The 17769-nt window shown below is 39.4% G+C and overlaps 2 protein-coding genes across 4 annotated transcripts in view; both read right to left on the minus strand.

The window, feature by feature from the left end:
* myh11a (myosin, heavy chain 11a, smooth muscle) overlaps window positions 1-8588 on the minus strand; it is a 29778-nt gene extending 21190 nt beyond the window's left edge. For all 3 annotated transcript variants that reach the window (XM_042396168.1, XM_042396161.1, XM_042396175.1), the window contains exons 1-3: window positions 8486-8588; window positions 4534-4898; window positions 4117-4273 (exon numbers count right to left, since the gene is read on the minus strand). In XM_042396168.1, the coding sequence (XP_042252102.1) occupies window positions 4117-4273; window positions 4534-4875 (499 nt within the window). In that variant the 5' untranslated portion in view covers window positions 4876-4898; window positions 8486-8588. The remainder of the gene's footprint in view (window positions 1-4116; window positions 4274-4533; window positions 4899-8485) is intronic.
* A 5207-nt stretch (window positions 8589-13795) lies between these two features.
* cep20 (centrosomal protein 20) lies at window positions 13796-17551 on the minus strand. Its single transcript, XM_042396229.1, has 4 exons — window positions 17445-17551; window positions 15734-15931; window positions 14844-14928; window positions 13796-14400 (listed from the first exon to the last, which is right to left on the minus strand). The coding sequence occupies exons 1-4, from the start codon at window positions 17503-17505 to the stop codon at window positions 14271-14273; spliced, it is 474 nt and encodes a 157-aa protein (XP_042252163.1). The 5' UTR covers window positions 17506-17551; the 3' UTR covers window positions 13796-14270.
* Between the last annotated feature and the right edge of the window lie 218 nt (window positions 17552-17769).

Raw genomic sequence — 17769 nt, forward strand, 5'->3', positions numbered from 1 at the left:
TTTGTCATGATCTCTGCACCTGTCCATCATGCACTGTAAATAAACCACATTAATCATAAGCTGCAGGGAAACATTTCAGGGAACAGCAAACTCCAAATTTCACATTTTTATCTCCTGGACATCAAAAACAGAGGCACAATTTTGGAGGAATGGGAGCTCAGCCAAAATCACAGGAAGAATGTTTCAAAGCTTAGGACATTTATCTGGATTTGCTGTAGTTCTGCACCACTTGCACTCTAACATGCGAAGTGTTCATACTATGGCACTCAGTGTACAACATCCTGCATCATTAGTCACTATATCATGGGAAATCCTACTGAAGCATCAGCAATAACAACTCCCTGCCAGCCACTGTGTTTTTAAATGAGAGTTTAAAAAGGGCTTACTGCATTGAAGACTTTTTGAGACATAAACAAAAAAAACTAAAGTAACCTATCCTGGGTGCTTTTCTTTAGAAACTGGAACATTAACTTAAATGTATATATAAATATATAAAACAGGAGGTGATTGTATTTTACAGTCAGGTATCACAGACTTTGTGACGACCTGAAGAGGTTACGATGGTTAAATCTCTGGCATATTTTAAGTCACATCTTACAAGTCATTTTAAAAGGTTAACTTTTATCTGATTTTTTTAAATGAAGTGTTTGTTGCCTCTCTTTTATAGATTTTATACTTTCTTTTGGCTTTTACATTAATTGACATTGCAGTCATTATTATTTATTTCATTTGTTCAACTTGCAGTTTAAAGCTAAACGTGTGGTCCACAAGCTTAAATATCAATTCACATTTCATGAATCATGAACCAAAGCAAATGTCCGATTTGTTTGAAATAGATGCGGCAGATCAAAACACACTCTTTTTCCTGTACATGTAGTGTGCTGGGTGTGTGATTATCCCATATACTGATAATGGTCTCTGAGTTACAGCTGTATTTCGTCTGCAGCTGAAGAAGAAGATTCCATCAATTCTTGATGTGGAGTGTAATCCAAACACTCACTCAAACACCAATCAATCCTCCCCCTTCTTGTTTACTCATGACACTGTGTTTACACATCATAGCTGTGGTGGTAAATACAATAATTTCCTGTGTACGGGCCTGGTGAAACTTAACATCTTCCAATGTACACATACCAGTAACAGACAGTTACTGTAGCATTGAGCTACATTATCAGAGACCCAAAACAGATGTAGGATATTTATAATGAGAAGGGCAAAAGAATTCAGCAAATTGAAAATTATCTTAACAGTCCATCTAACGTTGCAGTATATCTACACACAGTCACACTACAGATGAGCGCTGAGTATAGTTGCAGTTAGATCGCTTAGACTACTCTCTCTAGGAGCTGCCAGATATGTGTCAGATGTAATTTCAGCACCGGTTAATGTATCCATTCCCTTAAAGGTATTCTGTGAGGTTTTTGACTACTGTTAGGACTATGGAGAAATGTTTTTACATGCAGGTCCTTGTTTTGTTAGCTCTCTGGTACACACATGAGAATGCAAATGACATGAGGTGTACATGAGGTGTAGGTGATGTGATACACATTCCTGCCAATGGATTCACATTATTCCACTGACCGACAAGTAATGGCAAGAAATGCAGCAATGTATCAGCAAAGGCAGTGAAGACAGCTGTTAGTGAGTAAACATGGATGTACACAATTCAAGTTTCAAACTTTTGAGAAAAATTGGCTTTGCAAATGTTTTATTATGCTTTTAACATGTTTGTTAGGCATCGCTGATACACACAATGCATATTGGTGAGTAACGGTTAACGTAAACATATCCTTAAACATGTAGAGCATTAGCTTAAACAGACTGCCATATAAACGGAGCTTGAAGCTCAAAAGTTATAGTTGCACTTGCGTGAGTTGTGTGTGTGGTAGCTTTTCTGCTTAGGCTGAAGATAACCAGAAAGTGACACCTGCACAGTAGACTGTTGGATTAATGATCCGTGTGAAATGAATAATAATGAAATATCTTCTCTTAAATGAATATATAAATGACTGTAAGGTGCTAGTGGGCATTGAGCTATCTATATATATCATGAAGTAAACTGAGAAAAAGTGAGTTTATGTTTTTCTTGATCAAATAATCCAAATCATCCTGATTGAGTAACATCAGTGAGTGAGCAGTTTTATTAATTTCAATAGTGCACAGTTATGGATGGACTGATGACTTAAGGTTGAAAACTGACAAACAGCAGATTGACAGCAAGCTTGTGTGAGCTTATAATTTGCTAAGCAGTGTTTTATCTGTTAATGGACTGAGAGATAAGTGACATCTTTGTTATAAATCCTCATACTGCTGAGACAGAGGCTTTCTATGCTCTCTGCACATTCTCTTGAGTCTAAAAATGTAATTTTCCAGTTGTTAAACCTGCTCTGCTGTATCTATGTATCAGCACAAAACATTACATTTAGCAAAATGTTATCATAGATTTTAAAGTGATCCATCCAATCCTTTCTGTCATATAAAACCGATGGCAGCTCTATCTGCAGCCAGAGAGATAGTAGGTAATTTGATAATCCCACCTACTTTTAAGATCTTTAAACAATTCCTTCCTAACATTACTGTAAGTCCTATCCAAACAACCAGTTTCATTCTGAAACTCTTCAAACCACAGGAGAAAAGTACAATCTCAAACCCCTTCAACAGGACCTTTAAACTCTCCTTTCTCGCCTAAGAAAAAAGAAGCTTATGTATTTACACTGACTAAAAGAGAAAAAAATACAGTTAGGAGGATTGTATGACGACGGGGAAGCAGCTGAGACAGGAAATGTTTTACTGCCCTCCACCCATCTCTTAATCCAGATGTCCCTCAGAGAGAACATCCTCACGTCAACATTAAATCCAGTGGGTACGACCCCCCTGGAACCACAAGAAACAGATTCTATGGGAAACCAGCCGCTCTAAAGTCGTACTACTGCAGGGGTAGTCAAGGGCCATTTACTGTAAGCACAACTCTGCCAACGCCACTATCGTCACCTCCACGAGACACTGACTCTCAAATAGGCCATCAAATTCGACGAGTGACTTTGAGATTTTATTAGATTGTATTTTTTATACTACTATACGTACTTTGTAATGAGCTTGCAGTAGACAGATGAAGCTCTGAGGTTGCTTTTGGACTGCACATAATTAAAAACAGAGTTCTGCATGTGAAACTATCACCCTGACAGCGTTGGTTAATTTGTGGTTTTTATCAACCAATTTGTCAACATGACAGAGCTAAAAGCCTGCCGGCTGTCATCACCCTGACAAAAGCGAGACGTCTAACAGCTGATCTCACAGCTCATCCACATGAAGCTCTTAAAGCGACCAGCCAAACACTTCAGTTTGACACAAATCTGTTGAAAAAAAAAAGGCAGCAGCTTGCAACTGCACAGGCAAACAGTTTGCTTCATTTGTGAGAGCTGTCAATGAGTTATACGAGTTATTGTGTTGCTTTGTTGTGCTTCAGTTTGATATCATTCATTTACTTAATTCATCTTCAACTTCAATTTATTTAAAGTGCATCACCGAGAGAGTCTCTGTTATTGACTTTACAAGTCAATAAAAACAACAACAGAAAAAAGAAGCACATGATATTACATGTAAAAGTAAACACGCGCTCACACACACTCATATAACCCTAACAGGGTTGGGATTGCTAGATGTCAAGGAGGAAAACAGTCAGTGATTTGGGTTTCCAGCCAGTGAAATTAGGAGAGGTCATAGTAAACAGAAAAAAGATGTGTTTTCAGCCTGGATTTAAAAGGATAAACAGAGCTTGCCTCCCGAATGTGCAGCGGTAGATTATTCCAGAGAAGTGGAGCTTGTTGGGCAAAGGCTCGACCACCAAAAGAGTTCTTATTAAATCGAGGAACAGTTAAGTAACCAGCATCAAGAGAACGTAAAGGATGTAGTGGAGTATATGGAGCAATAAGGCTGGAGATATATGAAGAAGCCAGTCCATTTAAAGCCCTATAGGTGAATCATTTTCAGTCATTGGAGGCTGCAGCCTATACCAGCATGTACTAGCCAACCAGAATAGAAATTGCTACTCAATCAAAGGAAAATGAGTGAGGCAGATAGGTCACAACTTTAATGTGAGTTGCGTAAAGGTCGTACCTTGCATCATGTTTCTATAGGCGTTGTCAGTGATGGAGTAGATATGAGGGGGCACTTCATGTCGTTTCTTCCCTTTGTACATGTCAATGATCTTCTCTGAGTAGATGGGCAGCATTTTATAGGGGTTCACCACCACGCAGAACAAGCCAGAGTATGTCTGAGAGCAGAGACAATGAGAAAGAGAATATGTTAGGTCTATTTGTACATCTTTGTGTTCTTGTATTAAGGATATACATTAAGGATGTTGGTAACATGGATGGAATCAAAAGAAAAAGACTGAAACATGAAAATCCTCTGATGTAAAGACCTTTTTGGTGTCTTGGTCCTTTAGGCAGCTAATCTAGAGTCAGGCCTTGCATTTAACATTTGTATGTAGTCATGTGTTTGGTTGTTGAGTGAATCATCATGTATACTTACGTAAATGAGCCCAGAGAAGTACCGCTCACGGAGATTGTGCAACACAGAGGCCTCGTTCAGGCAGGTGAGCTCAGCCATGTCCTCCACCTTGCTGAATTTGGGCGGGTTCATCTTCTGGATGTCATCCTTGTTGACTGTCAGCTTCTTGGCGTTGTCAGCCAGCTCCACCAGCACCTCGTCGCCGTGCTCCTCCTTGATGCTAGCCGCCTCGAAGCCATGCTTCTCCGATGGGACCCACACAAGCTTCTTGGCCGACCAGTCAGCCTGAGCCATAGGGCTGTTCAGGAAATCTTTGTCAACAAAGAGGAACTTTTCATCCTCGGTTGGGGCCTTCTTGGACATCTTGGATTAAGGTGGAGGGCCAACTGTTGGAGGTAACAAATGAATGGGACGTCAGAGAAGGGAGAACGATTAAAGGAAGCAGAGACGGAAAGCAGGCAGAAAGTAAGGAAGGAACTAATGAAGGAAAGAACAGAGGCAAGAGGGAACAAAGCAAAGCAGGAAGTCCGGAAGTAAATAAAGATGAGACGGCAAGAAAAGAGGTTTCGACAGAAAGTTAAGATCTTACAGGACATGATGTTGCAGTGATGCATGATTTGTAGATACACAGATCAGCAATCAGTGAAATATTTCTCTACAACTCAAACTTTACAACACACATCACAAATATAATCCCTGCTGCTACAATCCTCTTTTCTTTTTGAGGTATAAAGATGACAGGTTGTACACTGGGTTAACTAAACACTGCAGTAAATGAAAAGTAAAAGTAAAGTTGCCTCCTGCTTGTGGTCGTACTGTAACTCAAAGAGTTAACATGTTCCATCCATCGGGGAGTTCCAGGGAGCATTCTCACAGACCTCCACCCCCTCTCGACCCTATACTTTCACACACGCACACAAGGGAGATGCAAAAACAATTCTACTCCCTAATTTAGATAGAAAGATTGAGGCCGGGAAATTGATTTTAATTAACTCAAAGACAGAACAGAGACCAATCCATTTTGTCAACTGCTTTATCTGAGAAAACTCTCAAACTATTAATGATCTCTGGCTTTTATTCATACTCATATCATTAAGTCATTGCTTAATTGACAGCATCCATTTTTTTCCATGTCTATCCCCCTCCACCTCTCTCTCTCTCTGTCTGTCTGTCTGCTAGGAGGCTTCAGTCTCGTGCTGTGACCATATATGGACCCCTTCTCTGGAGCAGGACTCTTTTCTGCGGACCTAAACAGCAAGGCAAGTGAACTCCCTAACAAAGCCCATATAGGGAATAGTATGTCTCTTGCTGCCCTCGTCGTTTACTCCAAAATGATAACAGCGAGGCAGAGAGCCTGTGGTGGTGGTGGTGGTGGTGGGGGGGCTCGGGTCTTTAACAATCATGCTTCATATGGGACCCTAATGGCATTCATTTTTAAAATGCAACAGTCAGTGACTAAATTATGAGCAAGTGCCTGAAACATGCTAGCATTGGGAGTGTCACCTGTTAAATGTAAACAGAAATAGGTGCGCCTGCACTGCACTCTACTGATGTTTAAGTAAGATATACAGCTTGATAACAAATATTTCCAATATACACCATGTTCTGCAACATATGTCTGAATCTGTTTGGTCCACTGAGTCTAATTCTACACTTGAACTTTGTGTCAAACGGGACTGGCCTCTTAAGTCCATCTCTCAGTACACTGAGACTGGCACACGCTTTACGTAATTGAGTGGGAACTATGTAAAAAAGCCACCGAGCCTCCTGAGAAAGCCCGTGAACATGCCCCAGGGACCAGCCAAGGCAAACCACCCAGTGGATGAGTCCAGTGAGCCGACCATACTTCAGAGGAAACAAGGGAAGGGACCAGCTGATGTTTGATGATCAGCTATTTCTCTGGATGAAAGTAAACAGACTTTTCCTGGCAACGTCCCCCCCCCCCCCCACCACCACCATGCTAAAGTATGTGCAGCCCATCTAGTTCCTCCTCCTCACTCCCTTTAACTTTCCTCACCACTGAGGCTTAATACTTTTGTAAAGCCTCCTCTCTCTCTGTCTCTCTCTGTTGCGTCAACACAGATTTGTATTCAGTCAGTGAACGCCAAGGTCAGCTGTCTGAAGTGGAGTTGACAGGATAATAATTTGATACAGACTGACTGTAACCTTAAAGGATGACATAGAGCAGAGGGGCTCTATTTGTCAAAAAAACATCCGTCTCCATTTGCCAATAGACCTAGCAACCCTTATTTAATCATTAATAATCTGTGTTTCAATTTGAACTGACAATGACACTGGAACATCCTGTGACTCAGCACACAAACTCACTGATCTGCTTTTTATCCATTAAGTCAAAGCAGTATCTTGTTTCTGTTAAGATTATCAAATCTGTCACTATTATTAGATCTTGGCCACAATCCCTAAACTGTATTACATTAGAGCCGAGACGGAAAAACAATAAATACAAATATATGGTGGCTCCAATAAATGAGACAATTGCTGTATTTCATAGTCTCTGTCAAAAATAACAAACAAGTGGAAACATCACCCAAGAGAGTAAGTCAGCTTTCTATTCATGGGTGAAGGAGGTTGACCTATAGGGCCTGTGAATGATTTCAGTCATTTCCTCTCTTGGCTGTTTCACAAACATTCTTCCTGTTATCATCTTGTTAATAAACCCTTACACATTAGGATTTCCTTTGAGTACAGTTAGCATGAATGAATACTGAAAGGGATTAATGTCAACACTTGATTTGTCCTATTAGAGAAATGATACTGCTTGGGATGCAACTGCACGAATATGGCAGCAACATGCATGCAGGGTTGTCAATTTAAATACAAATAAGGTAGATAGATAAACACTTTGAGAAAAGCTTGGAAAGCACAACACATAAATCCCTTGTCTTTGAGAGAAACGATAAGTCATAAGTGCCTTCAGGTTACAGTCTTTGCCTTGGCATTTTGTTATACTGGGCATCTGTGTCTGAACCAGTTTATCATTTTCTGATGAGTGTGCTTTTTGGGTAATAAGAGTCCTTGTCTGTGAACTGAAGTTAAATAAGGGGAATGCTAATGTTGCTTTGGCTTTATGAAGATCTCCTAAAGGTCACAAAATGAATACATAAACTGTTATAGAATAGTTATTTATAGTTTATTTGTGGATATTACTGAACTATGCATTAATATGCATAATTATGGAGAAAACAGGCTATAGAATTAAATCTATCTGTTATAGAAAATGAAACAAACACCTTCAGCACCATCACTGACAGATTGCAATGGTTACGTGTGAAAACTGTGAGGAGTCTGTTCTCACCAAGTGTCTGCATCAGTCATCTATCATCAGCCACAATGTTCAACAGTTTGACAGACAGGCAGCTTTATACAACCTTATTTGGAAAACAGGAAACTCATGGTTGAATCATGGTTGCAGTCATGGCAACTTCTATACTGAGAGTTTCAGATTCCTCACTTCCTATACTGCTTTACGGTGCAGTGAATGCAGCATCAACGTTTTACAGACATTCACAAAGAACACCAGTTTACCAGACTGTATATAATGTAGAGTCTATGCAGTTTACTTTCTAATACACTTGGTCAGCATTAATGGGAAGTATTCATGCACTAGTTGCATAAACATGAGCACATGTCTGTGACCCAAACAGCGTCATTTTCTTTAAATAGTGAAAAATCATGAAAAGAAATTAGGCTAATAGCAAACAAAGACACTTTCATTTCAAATATGTCAACATTCAATGTAGCTAATTTTCTAAATGACGTTTTATACCACAAAATAAATAATTTTCCTAGCACTAGGTTCCATTTTACTCAATAAACGTAGAAAAAAACATGCACAAAAATAAATCCTCTTCCTAAAACGCCTCACACTATTGTTTGTTTCGTGTATGAAGGATGTGGTTAGACAAGTGCAGTCAGTGACAGCATCACCACTCATAAAAAACGACATACTTACATAGCCTTATATGAAGAAATTTCTGTTCAGGGGAGCTTTGGGTTTGGAAAGTTAGGGTTTGGAGGGTCCGGCGCTGACGAGGTACTCCCAAAAACAAACAGTCCAAATGACCCCCGTCAAATTCAGATCCTTACCATTTAAACTGCGCACAGTTGTATGGGGCGGAGCTGCACGAGCTCGACCCCCCTTCCCCTCCCCGCAGCATCGTTTAGGCGGAGGCTCTGTGAGACACCGGCAGGTTGACGACCAAGAATGATGGTGAATGAAGTGGTGCTGAATGGAGGAGAGAGTCCTGAGAGGCAGAGGATTAAAAAGTAAGATATAAGATCCCAACAATAAAAATAGAAACTAATTTAGTTTTTCATCCTTGTGCACACTGCTCTTAGTGTACCGGCATCTGCACAATTAAGGACATGATGTTTGTGTGCTTGTATATAAGCCTTACATGTGCAATACGGTGTCAAATAACATCTGTCTCCGTGTATGACAGTGGTGGAGTGTAACTAAGTAAATGTACTCAAGTACTGTACTTTATGCTACTTTATACTCCTACTAAAGTACATTTCAGAGGGAAATATTGTACTTTTTACTACACTTATCTGAAAGCTACAGCTAGTATACTTTGCAGAATAGGTTTTACATGTAAAGCATAACTTATAAAATATGATTTGTAGTATTACAGAGTAAATGACAACCCAACAGTGTATAAAGTTACCATGAGCCACTACAACATTAAATTGCATGTTAATATATCAGTAACAATAATCACTTCATAAAGAGTTTAGGCTACTAATATAACACAGTATGTTAAAAACAATTTGCTGATAATAATTCTGTATTTTAACTTAGCTAACACTTTGAATGCAGGACATATAATAGGACTTTGTCACACGGTTTTACTTGTCAGAGGTGGAAAAGCACAGGTGTTACTAATAACATTAATGATGGCTCCTTGACAGTGTGACAGTAGATGAGCATGACCAATACAAGGACTCTGACTCATTAATGTTATTATTTACAGCTATGCCTTTCCTACTGTGACATGCCAAAATGTCTTACATAAAAGGCCTACTGAGTATGTTATCAATACTTTTACTTATTAGTAAAGGATCTGAATACAAAAACTTTTGATTTCAATTTTAAATTACTTCAATGCTTATGTTACATTACAGCACTAGTGTATGACCTATCCCCACTTCTTTAACAACTCATTGAGAGGTTTATGTCCTCATACATGAGGTTGTATGCTTCCCTCTTGAGTCAAAAGTTTTGTAGAACTCATCAGGAGCTGTATGAATTGTGGTGCTTACTGTATTTTCAATTTTAGCATCTATAATTGTTTTTGTGGTGTGCTCAGGGGCATATCGGGTAAAATGTTGGGGAAAAAAAATTGGAAAGTCATCACAAATGTGTGATGGATCCACATCAAGGAAGACCCAGTCACTTTATACTCTATTCCCACACCCTGTAGGGTTTATAGATTATGCAATCAGCTCCCACTCCTCATAAGGCAAACCAGCTGTCCCCAGCACAGGAATCCCCCTTTACTGTAACCGCTCCAGAGAGATTCCCTCCCAATACAAATAACTCATAATGATTCTTTTTGTGTATATGTGCACATCCCACACATGTGCCTTGTATCGTTACGCACATCACATTCCACTACCACAAACAGCCCTGCCCCCTCCCATCTCTTTCCTCTTGCTGCATCCCTCCTGTTTCCAGCTTCTTTCCAATGGAACTTCCTATATAAGGACACTGTTCTATTGGCTCCAATAAATCAAGCTGCTGGTTGATAGCCGGGGCCTGTTTTGTGCCAGAGAGGCGAAGCACTGAGCCGGTGTGTGTGTGTATGTGTGTGTGTGTGTGTGTGTGTGTATGTGAAACCTGATGACAGACCAAAGACCAACATGGAGGACCTCCGGACTCCCTCTGGCCAACATCAAGGAGGCGGGGTGGCGTCCACGAAGGAGGAAGGAGGGTTGAAAAACTCAGGAGTGACAGGGTGAGAGACGAGGCAGAGGGAGGGATGAAGAACGAGACGAGGAGGAGGAGGAGTGGAGTGGATGGAGGGAGGCAGAGGAGGAGGGAAAGAAAGCAGGAGATACACTGAACAGAGAGGTTGCAGTGTGTGCCATATAAGGACAGTGGGGTCTGTATGGAATCTCAGCTGCTTTCCGTGTTACTTTCGAAGTCTAGCACAGACAAGCACCCCGAGCCCCAGTGACTAAATATGGTCCAGCAGCAATAGCATTGTTCAAACAAACAAAGTTGCCTCTATGGGGATAACTCTTATTATTTACCTGTAGTTAGCTGTGACAGACAACTGGTTTATGGTTTACCAGTAACCAAAGCAACAAGGGGATATCTGTTGTTAGTCCTTGATGAAGACTATATTCCTGTGTATATTTCTCTTGTTACTGATGAAGAGAGAAATAGGAAAGATGAAATGTTGAGTTTCATGCTCTCAATCTGATTAAACACAGACAGTCTGTCAGATGATTTTTGAACTGCATGACAGTAAACTCTATGCTACCAAGGAAAAGGTCATTCCTGAAACTATTTAATGTGATGTATGGTGATCCATGCAAGAAGAAGGGAGGACAGAAACCTAAAAAACGTGAAGGTTCAAATGGAAGTATGCAGGCACGCTGTGCTAACAATGTCTGTCCTAAACTTTGGCCAAAACATTATCCCTCCCCAGGTTCTTTGACATGGAGAATAACATTTAACTAATTCCTCCAAGCAATTAATAAACCTATGAAAAGTACACAGTGACAAGCAGGATAAGAGGTGGTGAGAGTGAGCATGGATTAAAAGTCTGCGTGAAGGATGGTTAAATCAACAGTCGTCAGTAAATCCATTTTTAAATGTGTATTTTGTACTGAAACATTGATGGTAGCTGCACAAAATGACACTAAAAAACAAAAAAAAGTATTTTTCTGTGTGTTTCATAAAGTAATGACTTCAGTTGCAAGACTCGTCTATGCAGATCACTACTAACAACTCAACCAACAGTTGGTGGCGTATATGTGGCGTGACAGAATAAATATACATTAAAACAACATGAACTGTAATGCAGAGATCTCTTACATACCGTATATTTAAGGTTTTTCTCCACCCTCATGTCCATAGATGGCCATCTATTAGGCAGAAAATATGTTTATGGATATGTTTGACCCCTTTGGAATGCAATTGCATTCTAATTTGAGCCCAGGGGCAAGCTCTGCTGCAGTCAAAAGACCACTGCATTCACTACTATTTAGACAGCTTTAAATACAACTAATTTATACAATGGAGGAGCAATGCTACCTATTAGAGGGCAAACTGCCAATTGAACAATCATGTGCCATTGTTCAACTTCCTTCGCTTATATAGCCATTTTCAAGAGTACACTCATATCTAGTGCCAATAAGTTGGGCGACTCAGGACCACAGCCATTAAGGGCAAATAAGGTTTGGTTCAAGAATGTAATGTAAGAATGTAAATTCAGATGGACTACTAATGTACCAGATGAAGCTCGCTGTGGCTCTATTTTTAGTGCCTGTATGCACTAAACAACACATTATCGTTCCTCACGGAACTGAGAAGCAATAATTAGGACACTGTATAAAGTTAAGTGTACATTACATCTTGTTATATAGCCTGCTGGGATGGTTAATGGTTACATTTCATCTTTAAAGCTACTTGCTCCATCAGAGGCACGGCTAAATTCAGCAAAACATGCCTGTGCGCTTAATATTCTGACCTCATTCCTTCAATGAACTAATTTGAGAGCGATTACCTCACCTATCAAAGCCTCTAAAATAAAAATTGGCAGATGTAGATGTGATGGAGGAGAATGGATAAATAAACTTCAAAATGGATTATGTTACAGTGGGTAGAAGGGGTGCAACTCAAGTGTTCAGCATCAGTAATCAGATGCAAAATAAATGGCTGGCTCTGAAGATAATCAGTTCCAGAGACTCTGGGCTTTTAAGTCGTGTGAGATAAGAATGTCAAGTTCCCTTAAATGGTGAGAGAGGAAGTCAGATGCAAAACGTACAGGCTTGTTGCAGTAGATGTTTGTGTGTCCAGCATGGGGTCTGGGCTTCATGTGGTGGTTGTTCTTGCTGCTGCTGCTGCACAATAAATACACATTACAGTTGCATAATATGATTATAGGTCATCAGCTACTGTACAAATAAATTAAGGATGGGAAAAGTACTTTGCAAGTTTCGCTCCTTCGCTGTGGACAACGTAAGAGGAAAAAAGGTGAACAAGCATGAGAGTAGCTAGAGAGAAAAGTCTGGAGGATGTCCTATTCAAGTCAGTATAAACATGTGGATTAGCTTATATGAGATAAAACAGACATTAAGATTCAAATTTAGAAAAGCAATTACAAGTGGAAGAGCAGGTACTTAACTACTAAACTCTTTTAAAATCTTCAAGTGAGATGAGAGTTAAATTTCTTTGCAGCTCATTCTTTCTGTAGGAAGCATGGTGTCAACTATTGCAGACAAACATGGGCAAAGTAGTGTTGGTGAATACATTTTGACCAATTCAAATGCAAGAGTGTAAGGGCATGGGTGGGTTTAGTCACACAGACCAACACAATGAGTGCCAAAATGTTAAGACAATAACAGGAAAGTGGCTGAATATAAATTTAGACAACTCTCAGGTTGAGTTATTCAGCACCAAGCACACTATCCTGTGATGAAAACTGCATAGAGAAAATGCTCAAAAACACAAACTCACAAACACAACTACAAGCAATGTGTCATCTATACATGAGAGGTGAGAATCTCTTTGTCTTCATGTTGTTGAACTGTTGAAAAGGGCAGGATGTAAGAAGTAAGATCATTTTAGCCAGTGTTAACGTATGCAGCTGAATTCTAGTGCACCCGTTGTATCTGTGAGGTATTTATGTGCTTTATTACCACAATCTCATCATTTTGAGTTAGTATCTGCAGGTTGATCAACCTTCCACTACTGTAACACATCTGGAAACAAGAAGAACAGAAGTGTTTTCCTTGTACCTTGTACTTGTTAAGATTATTACTAAAGCTAACAAGCATCATCTTATCAGGATTACTTTGATAAAGTTTCTCAAACCAGAGGCACAAAATCAGCTTCATGTTTTACATAGTAAATACCTTGAAATTACACTGTTCCTACGCACAATGCCGCAAGTCAGAGATGAACATAGTGGCTTTCAGGACACAACAGGTTACGAGTGTCACCAGTCAGTCCTCTGGCAGTCCCCAGCCTTCTCTTTGGTGAGGCTGCCACCATGTGGTACCCAGTAAGAATTCACTTCAACAAATTCTTCCTCTTTAAGTGGTGTATAAATATAAAACTTTTATTTTCAATATCTAAAAGACAGAATAAAGCATCAAACATTTGTAAATTCAAACAGAAAAGACATCAAAGAATGTAATCTATCTAAAACAGTTATTATTCTGAGATCAAGAAATTCGCCACTCAGGACAGGATTACTACAAACAGTACAACTCCAACTGATGCTTAACTCACTTTTAAAAGCCAGATATTAGAACTTAAACATAAAAAGGCAACCTGGGATCATTTGGCAGTGTACAGAAACAATACGAAGGCTTTCTGCATTTTTATCAGCTCAGAAGGATTCATATACTGCCCATAAACTCAAGTAAAAAACACAAACGTTGTGGTGAGCTCCAGCTTATTTCAATGGAATCCAAAAAGATGCTGTACGATTTCATGTAATCCATTAAAGTGTCAGCGCATCTTTTTTGTTCACAATGTGTATCCAGTGCAGCATCATCTTTTAGGCATCAGGTCCAGGTACTGTGTTGCTGGCAGTGGGACCAGCTGGCAGAGAGGCACCCCGCAGAAACACCTTCCCTCCATCATCACTGCTGTTCATGAAGTGGGACACCAAGCCATACAGAAGAGGTCTGGAAAGTAAAATGTTAAAAAAAACAAACACACTTGTGATTAACGCTTTTTTGTTTGTTTGTTTTTTCCCAAAAGAGACTGGGAGAAAAACTGGGTTGACTGATAAAGTCCTTTAGCCAGAATAAATCTGACATTATGTTAACATTGGTACATGCTCTGTCTAGATAACTCAGCAGTAATTATTTTAATTATGTGTTTTTCTGTTTTGTCTGATAGTATACAAAGATAACTGATTGGGAAAAAAATAAGACCCCCCAGAGAAATGCAGGCTTATTGAAAATCTCTAGTTATTTCAAAATGAAACTATAATGGTGACTCATAGAGCTTGTGAAATTACTTTGCCCGAAACTATTACACCACCAGAGAGTTCAGTAGATTTTTGAACACTGAGTTGGATAATAGACTGTACTGCTGTTTCACAAATCCTGGCTTACACACTTACACAGACTTGGAGCTTGTATCCTCTGTGACTCTCAGCTCGTTCGCCAGGAACTGTCTGTCCAAGGGAACTTCTGGTTGGCCTGACTCTAGGAAAACAAACAGTGCTGAGTTTAGAAGTAGTGCCCTTTGCTCTACACTAGTGATTGCTTCATCAAAAACAAAACCTGGAATCTGAAATCAAAATAAATCATTATCATGAGTAATATTGCTGCTTTCAAATGCAATACAACTTTATTGTCAGTTTACACTGAAATTCATTTTGCATCCTTGGGCAGTTCCATACAGATTAAACATACAGTTACACATATGACACTTTTCATAGACATACAAAACACATCAAGCAGTCATGACAATCATACATATCACGTGTTCTGCCCATTGCATTTAAATTGAGGGACTCTAAATTGCCTATTAAAGGGCAGAAGTTGGTATTCTCCATTTGAAACATGGGAGATAATGTTGAGACTACGAAGAAAGTAAATGATCTGCTGAATCTTACATATAAATTCTACATGAGGAGTCCATGAGAGGGTGGCATCTATCATAACACCCAAGTATTTGTATGAAGAGACTTGTTTAATTTCTACATTGTGGATTGTCACTGGAGGCAGCTGACAATCAGGAGGAAAGCCAAAAATAATGTCCTTTGTCTTTTTAGTATTAACAATAAGAGCTTTTTGTCACACCGTTCAATTAACCAATCAACGTTACACTAGTACAGTATAATGTAGTGGAAAAAAGGCCTTGCTTTTACTTATTGAGCATAAAAGAATCAACCCAATAGGCTTAATGATCTCAAATCAAAACCATTTAAGACACAGTTAGAGTTGTACATGTGGTGCATAACGTGGTGTGGTAATGTTACCCAGAGACTTTTATCTTTTCACCCACCTGCTGTCAGTACTGACGCAGTGTACCTGTACTTGTTGAACTCCAGGTACTCCCGGATGAGCTCGTTGATGAGCAGGTTTTCGTGGGACAGCGGCGGACGAGGTTCACGCTGGTCATCCAGGGCGCTGAACACCTCTGCCCGGATACGAGCCTTCAGCTGGCCCAGCACACCGCGGGACTCCAGCGTTTCCCTCACGGCTAAAACAACATAATATTTAAATGGATTCAAGAGTCCCAAAAACAATGAAAGGTTTTTATTACATCGCTGTTTTAAATCAAGAGTCAGGTATTATGTCTGGGAGCTTGCTGTGTTTTATAGGCCAGTAAATTCTCTAACATTTCCCGAATAATCTGCTGATTGAATGTTCCCCTACTTATTGACACAAATATAATTTTCTTCAAATATAGCTCAATAGCGAATCCAAACAATTAGGAAGCATTCCTAAAATTGTAATATTTATATTTAATGTTCTTTATTATACTTACAATCTTTGGCCAAAAGTACAGAAGTCCGGAACGGTAAATTATTTCGTTATCACGAGAAAATAAAAGGTCGTTTCCTATTATTAGTAATAATGTTTATCAGAGATTAGGAGTGTCATGCCAGCATTTACGATGGGAGAAACGAGGCTTTCTGAGGCAGTGAATCAAATGAAGCAATTGTGTTGAAAATGGTTCACTGTTTCGAAGAATCTGATACAGTCAAAATGGCGACACCTGCTGGGCAACTCTGACATTGCTTTTATATGTAAGAATTCAAGACTTGGCCTTGGAATTGGCCTTGCAGTAATTATCCAATAGGAGGCTCTTACCTATTTGTTTAGTTAAATCCAAGTGGCAACTTTTTTTTGGCCAGGCAGTGTATATATAATATTAGACTCACCGCTGTCATCTGTTTGATGCTTTCTGACATATTTTAATCAATAAAGGTAATTTACCAAAAATTGTCTCAGTGCGTAGATGTTCAAATATATATGAAGATAAATAGTAATTTGTTAATAAGGCTTATAGTAACCTCTCTCTACTATTACAAACTCTTTTAGGGTTGAATCCTCTGACGGTCATGACAGTGATCTCGAGGGCTGAAATCAGGTGTGATCAAATGAACCAGACACTCATTTTTGAGCTCTCCATAATTACCCCATGATCTCGAGAAAACTATCTCGGCCTTTTGTTGTTTGAGATAACGAGATATATTAACCCGTTATCACCATGGATGTATACATCACAAAGAAACACCAAGGCAAGTTGAAATGGATGTATACATCCATGGTGATAACGGGTTAATATATCTCACGAGAAAACGCGCTTAACGGCCGTTCTCGGCTTCCGTACAAAAGTGCCCTAGCTAACTTTAGCTAACTGCCGTTAGCAGCGTGAAACACATAAAAACCTATAATTATGTGGCTTACGGATCACATTAATATATGCCGAATTGAAGAGTGGATTTTAACAAAACAGAAAAACTTAATTTCTTTAAGACTCAAACCTTCTGACAACTAGGACCACTCAGCTGGCTTAATTGTCAGTTTTTTGAATGGAGGTTCATACAGGCAAGAGTATCGCATTATTGAAGTTAACCTGACGTTAGTTAGACTGTGTTATTAGCAAGCAGACAAAGGTGTTCAGCGCAAAGGCCAATCTTTACTCGTATAGTATTTAATTTGAGAATGAAAAAGCAACAAAATCACGAATGAAAGGTAGCGCTTACCACACTTCAGCTCAGTAATGGTCGCCATTGCAACAAGTGTAAACAAACGTTCATCGTGCATATAGCCAATGGGAATGACTGCACGTCTGCTGCCATCTAGTGGCTGAGTTTTTGAGAGCCCAAACATCCCCACAGTGCTGCTACTTTCTCCCCTACAGACCTTATTCCATATATCTTTCTCAGTTTAATATTTCAACTTCACCATTCAACGGTTTGGCATCCCTTAAAATGTGTATCAACGCTGTTCACTCTTAATTGTGCTTGATTATAAAGAAGATAATTCAGCATCAAAATATGGCCATCGATGCATCTAATTACCCTTTGA

This window comes from Thunnus maccoyii, chromosome 2 (assembly GCF_910596095.1).
Source record: "Thunnus maccoyii chromosome 2, fThuMac1.1, whole genome shotgun sequence".
Classification (NCBI taxonomy): domain Eukaryota; kingdom Metazoa; phylum Chordata; class Actinopteri; order Scombriformes; family Scombridae; genus Thunnus; species Thunnus maccoyii.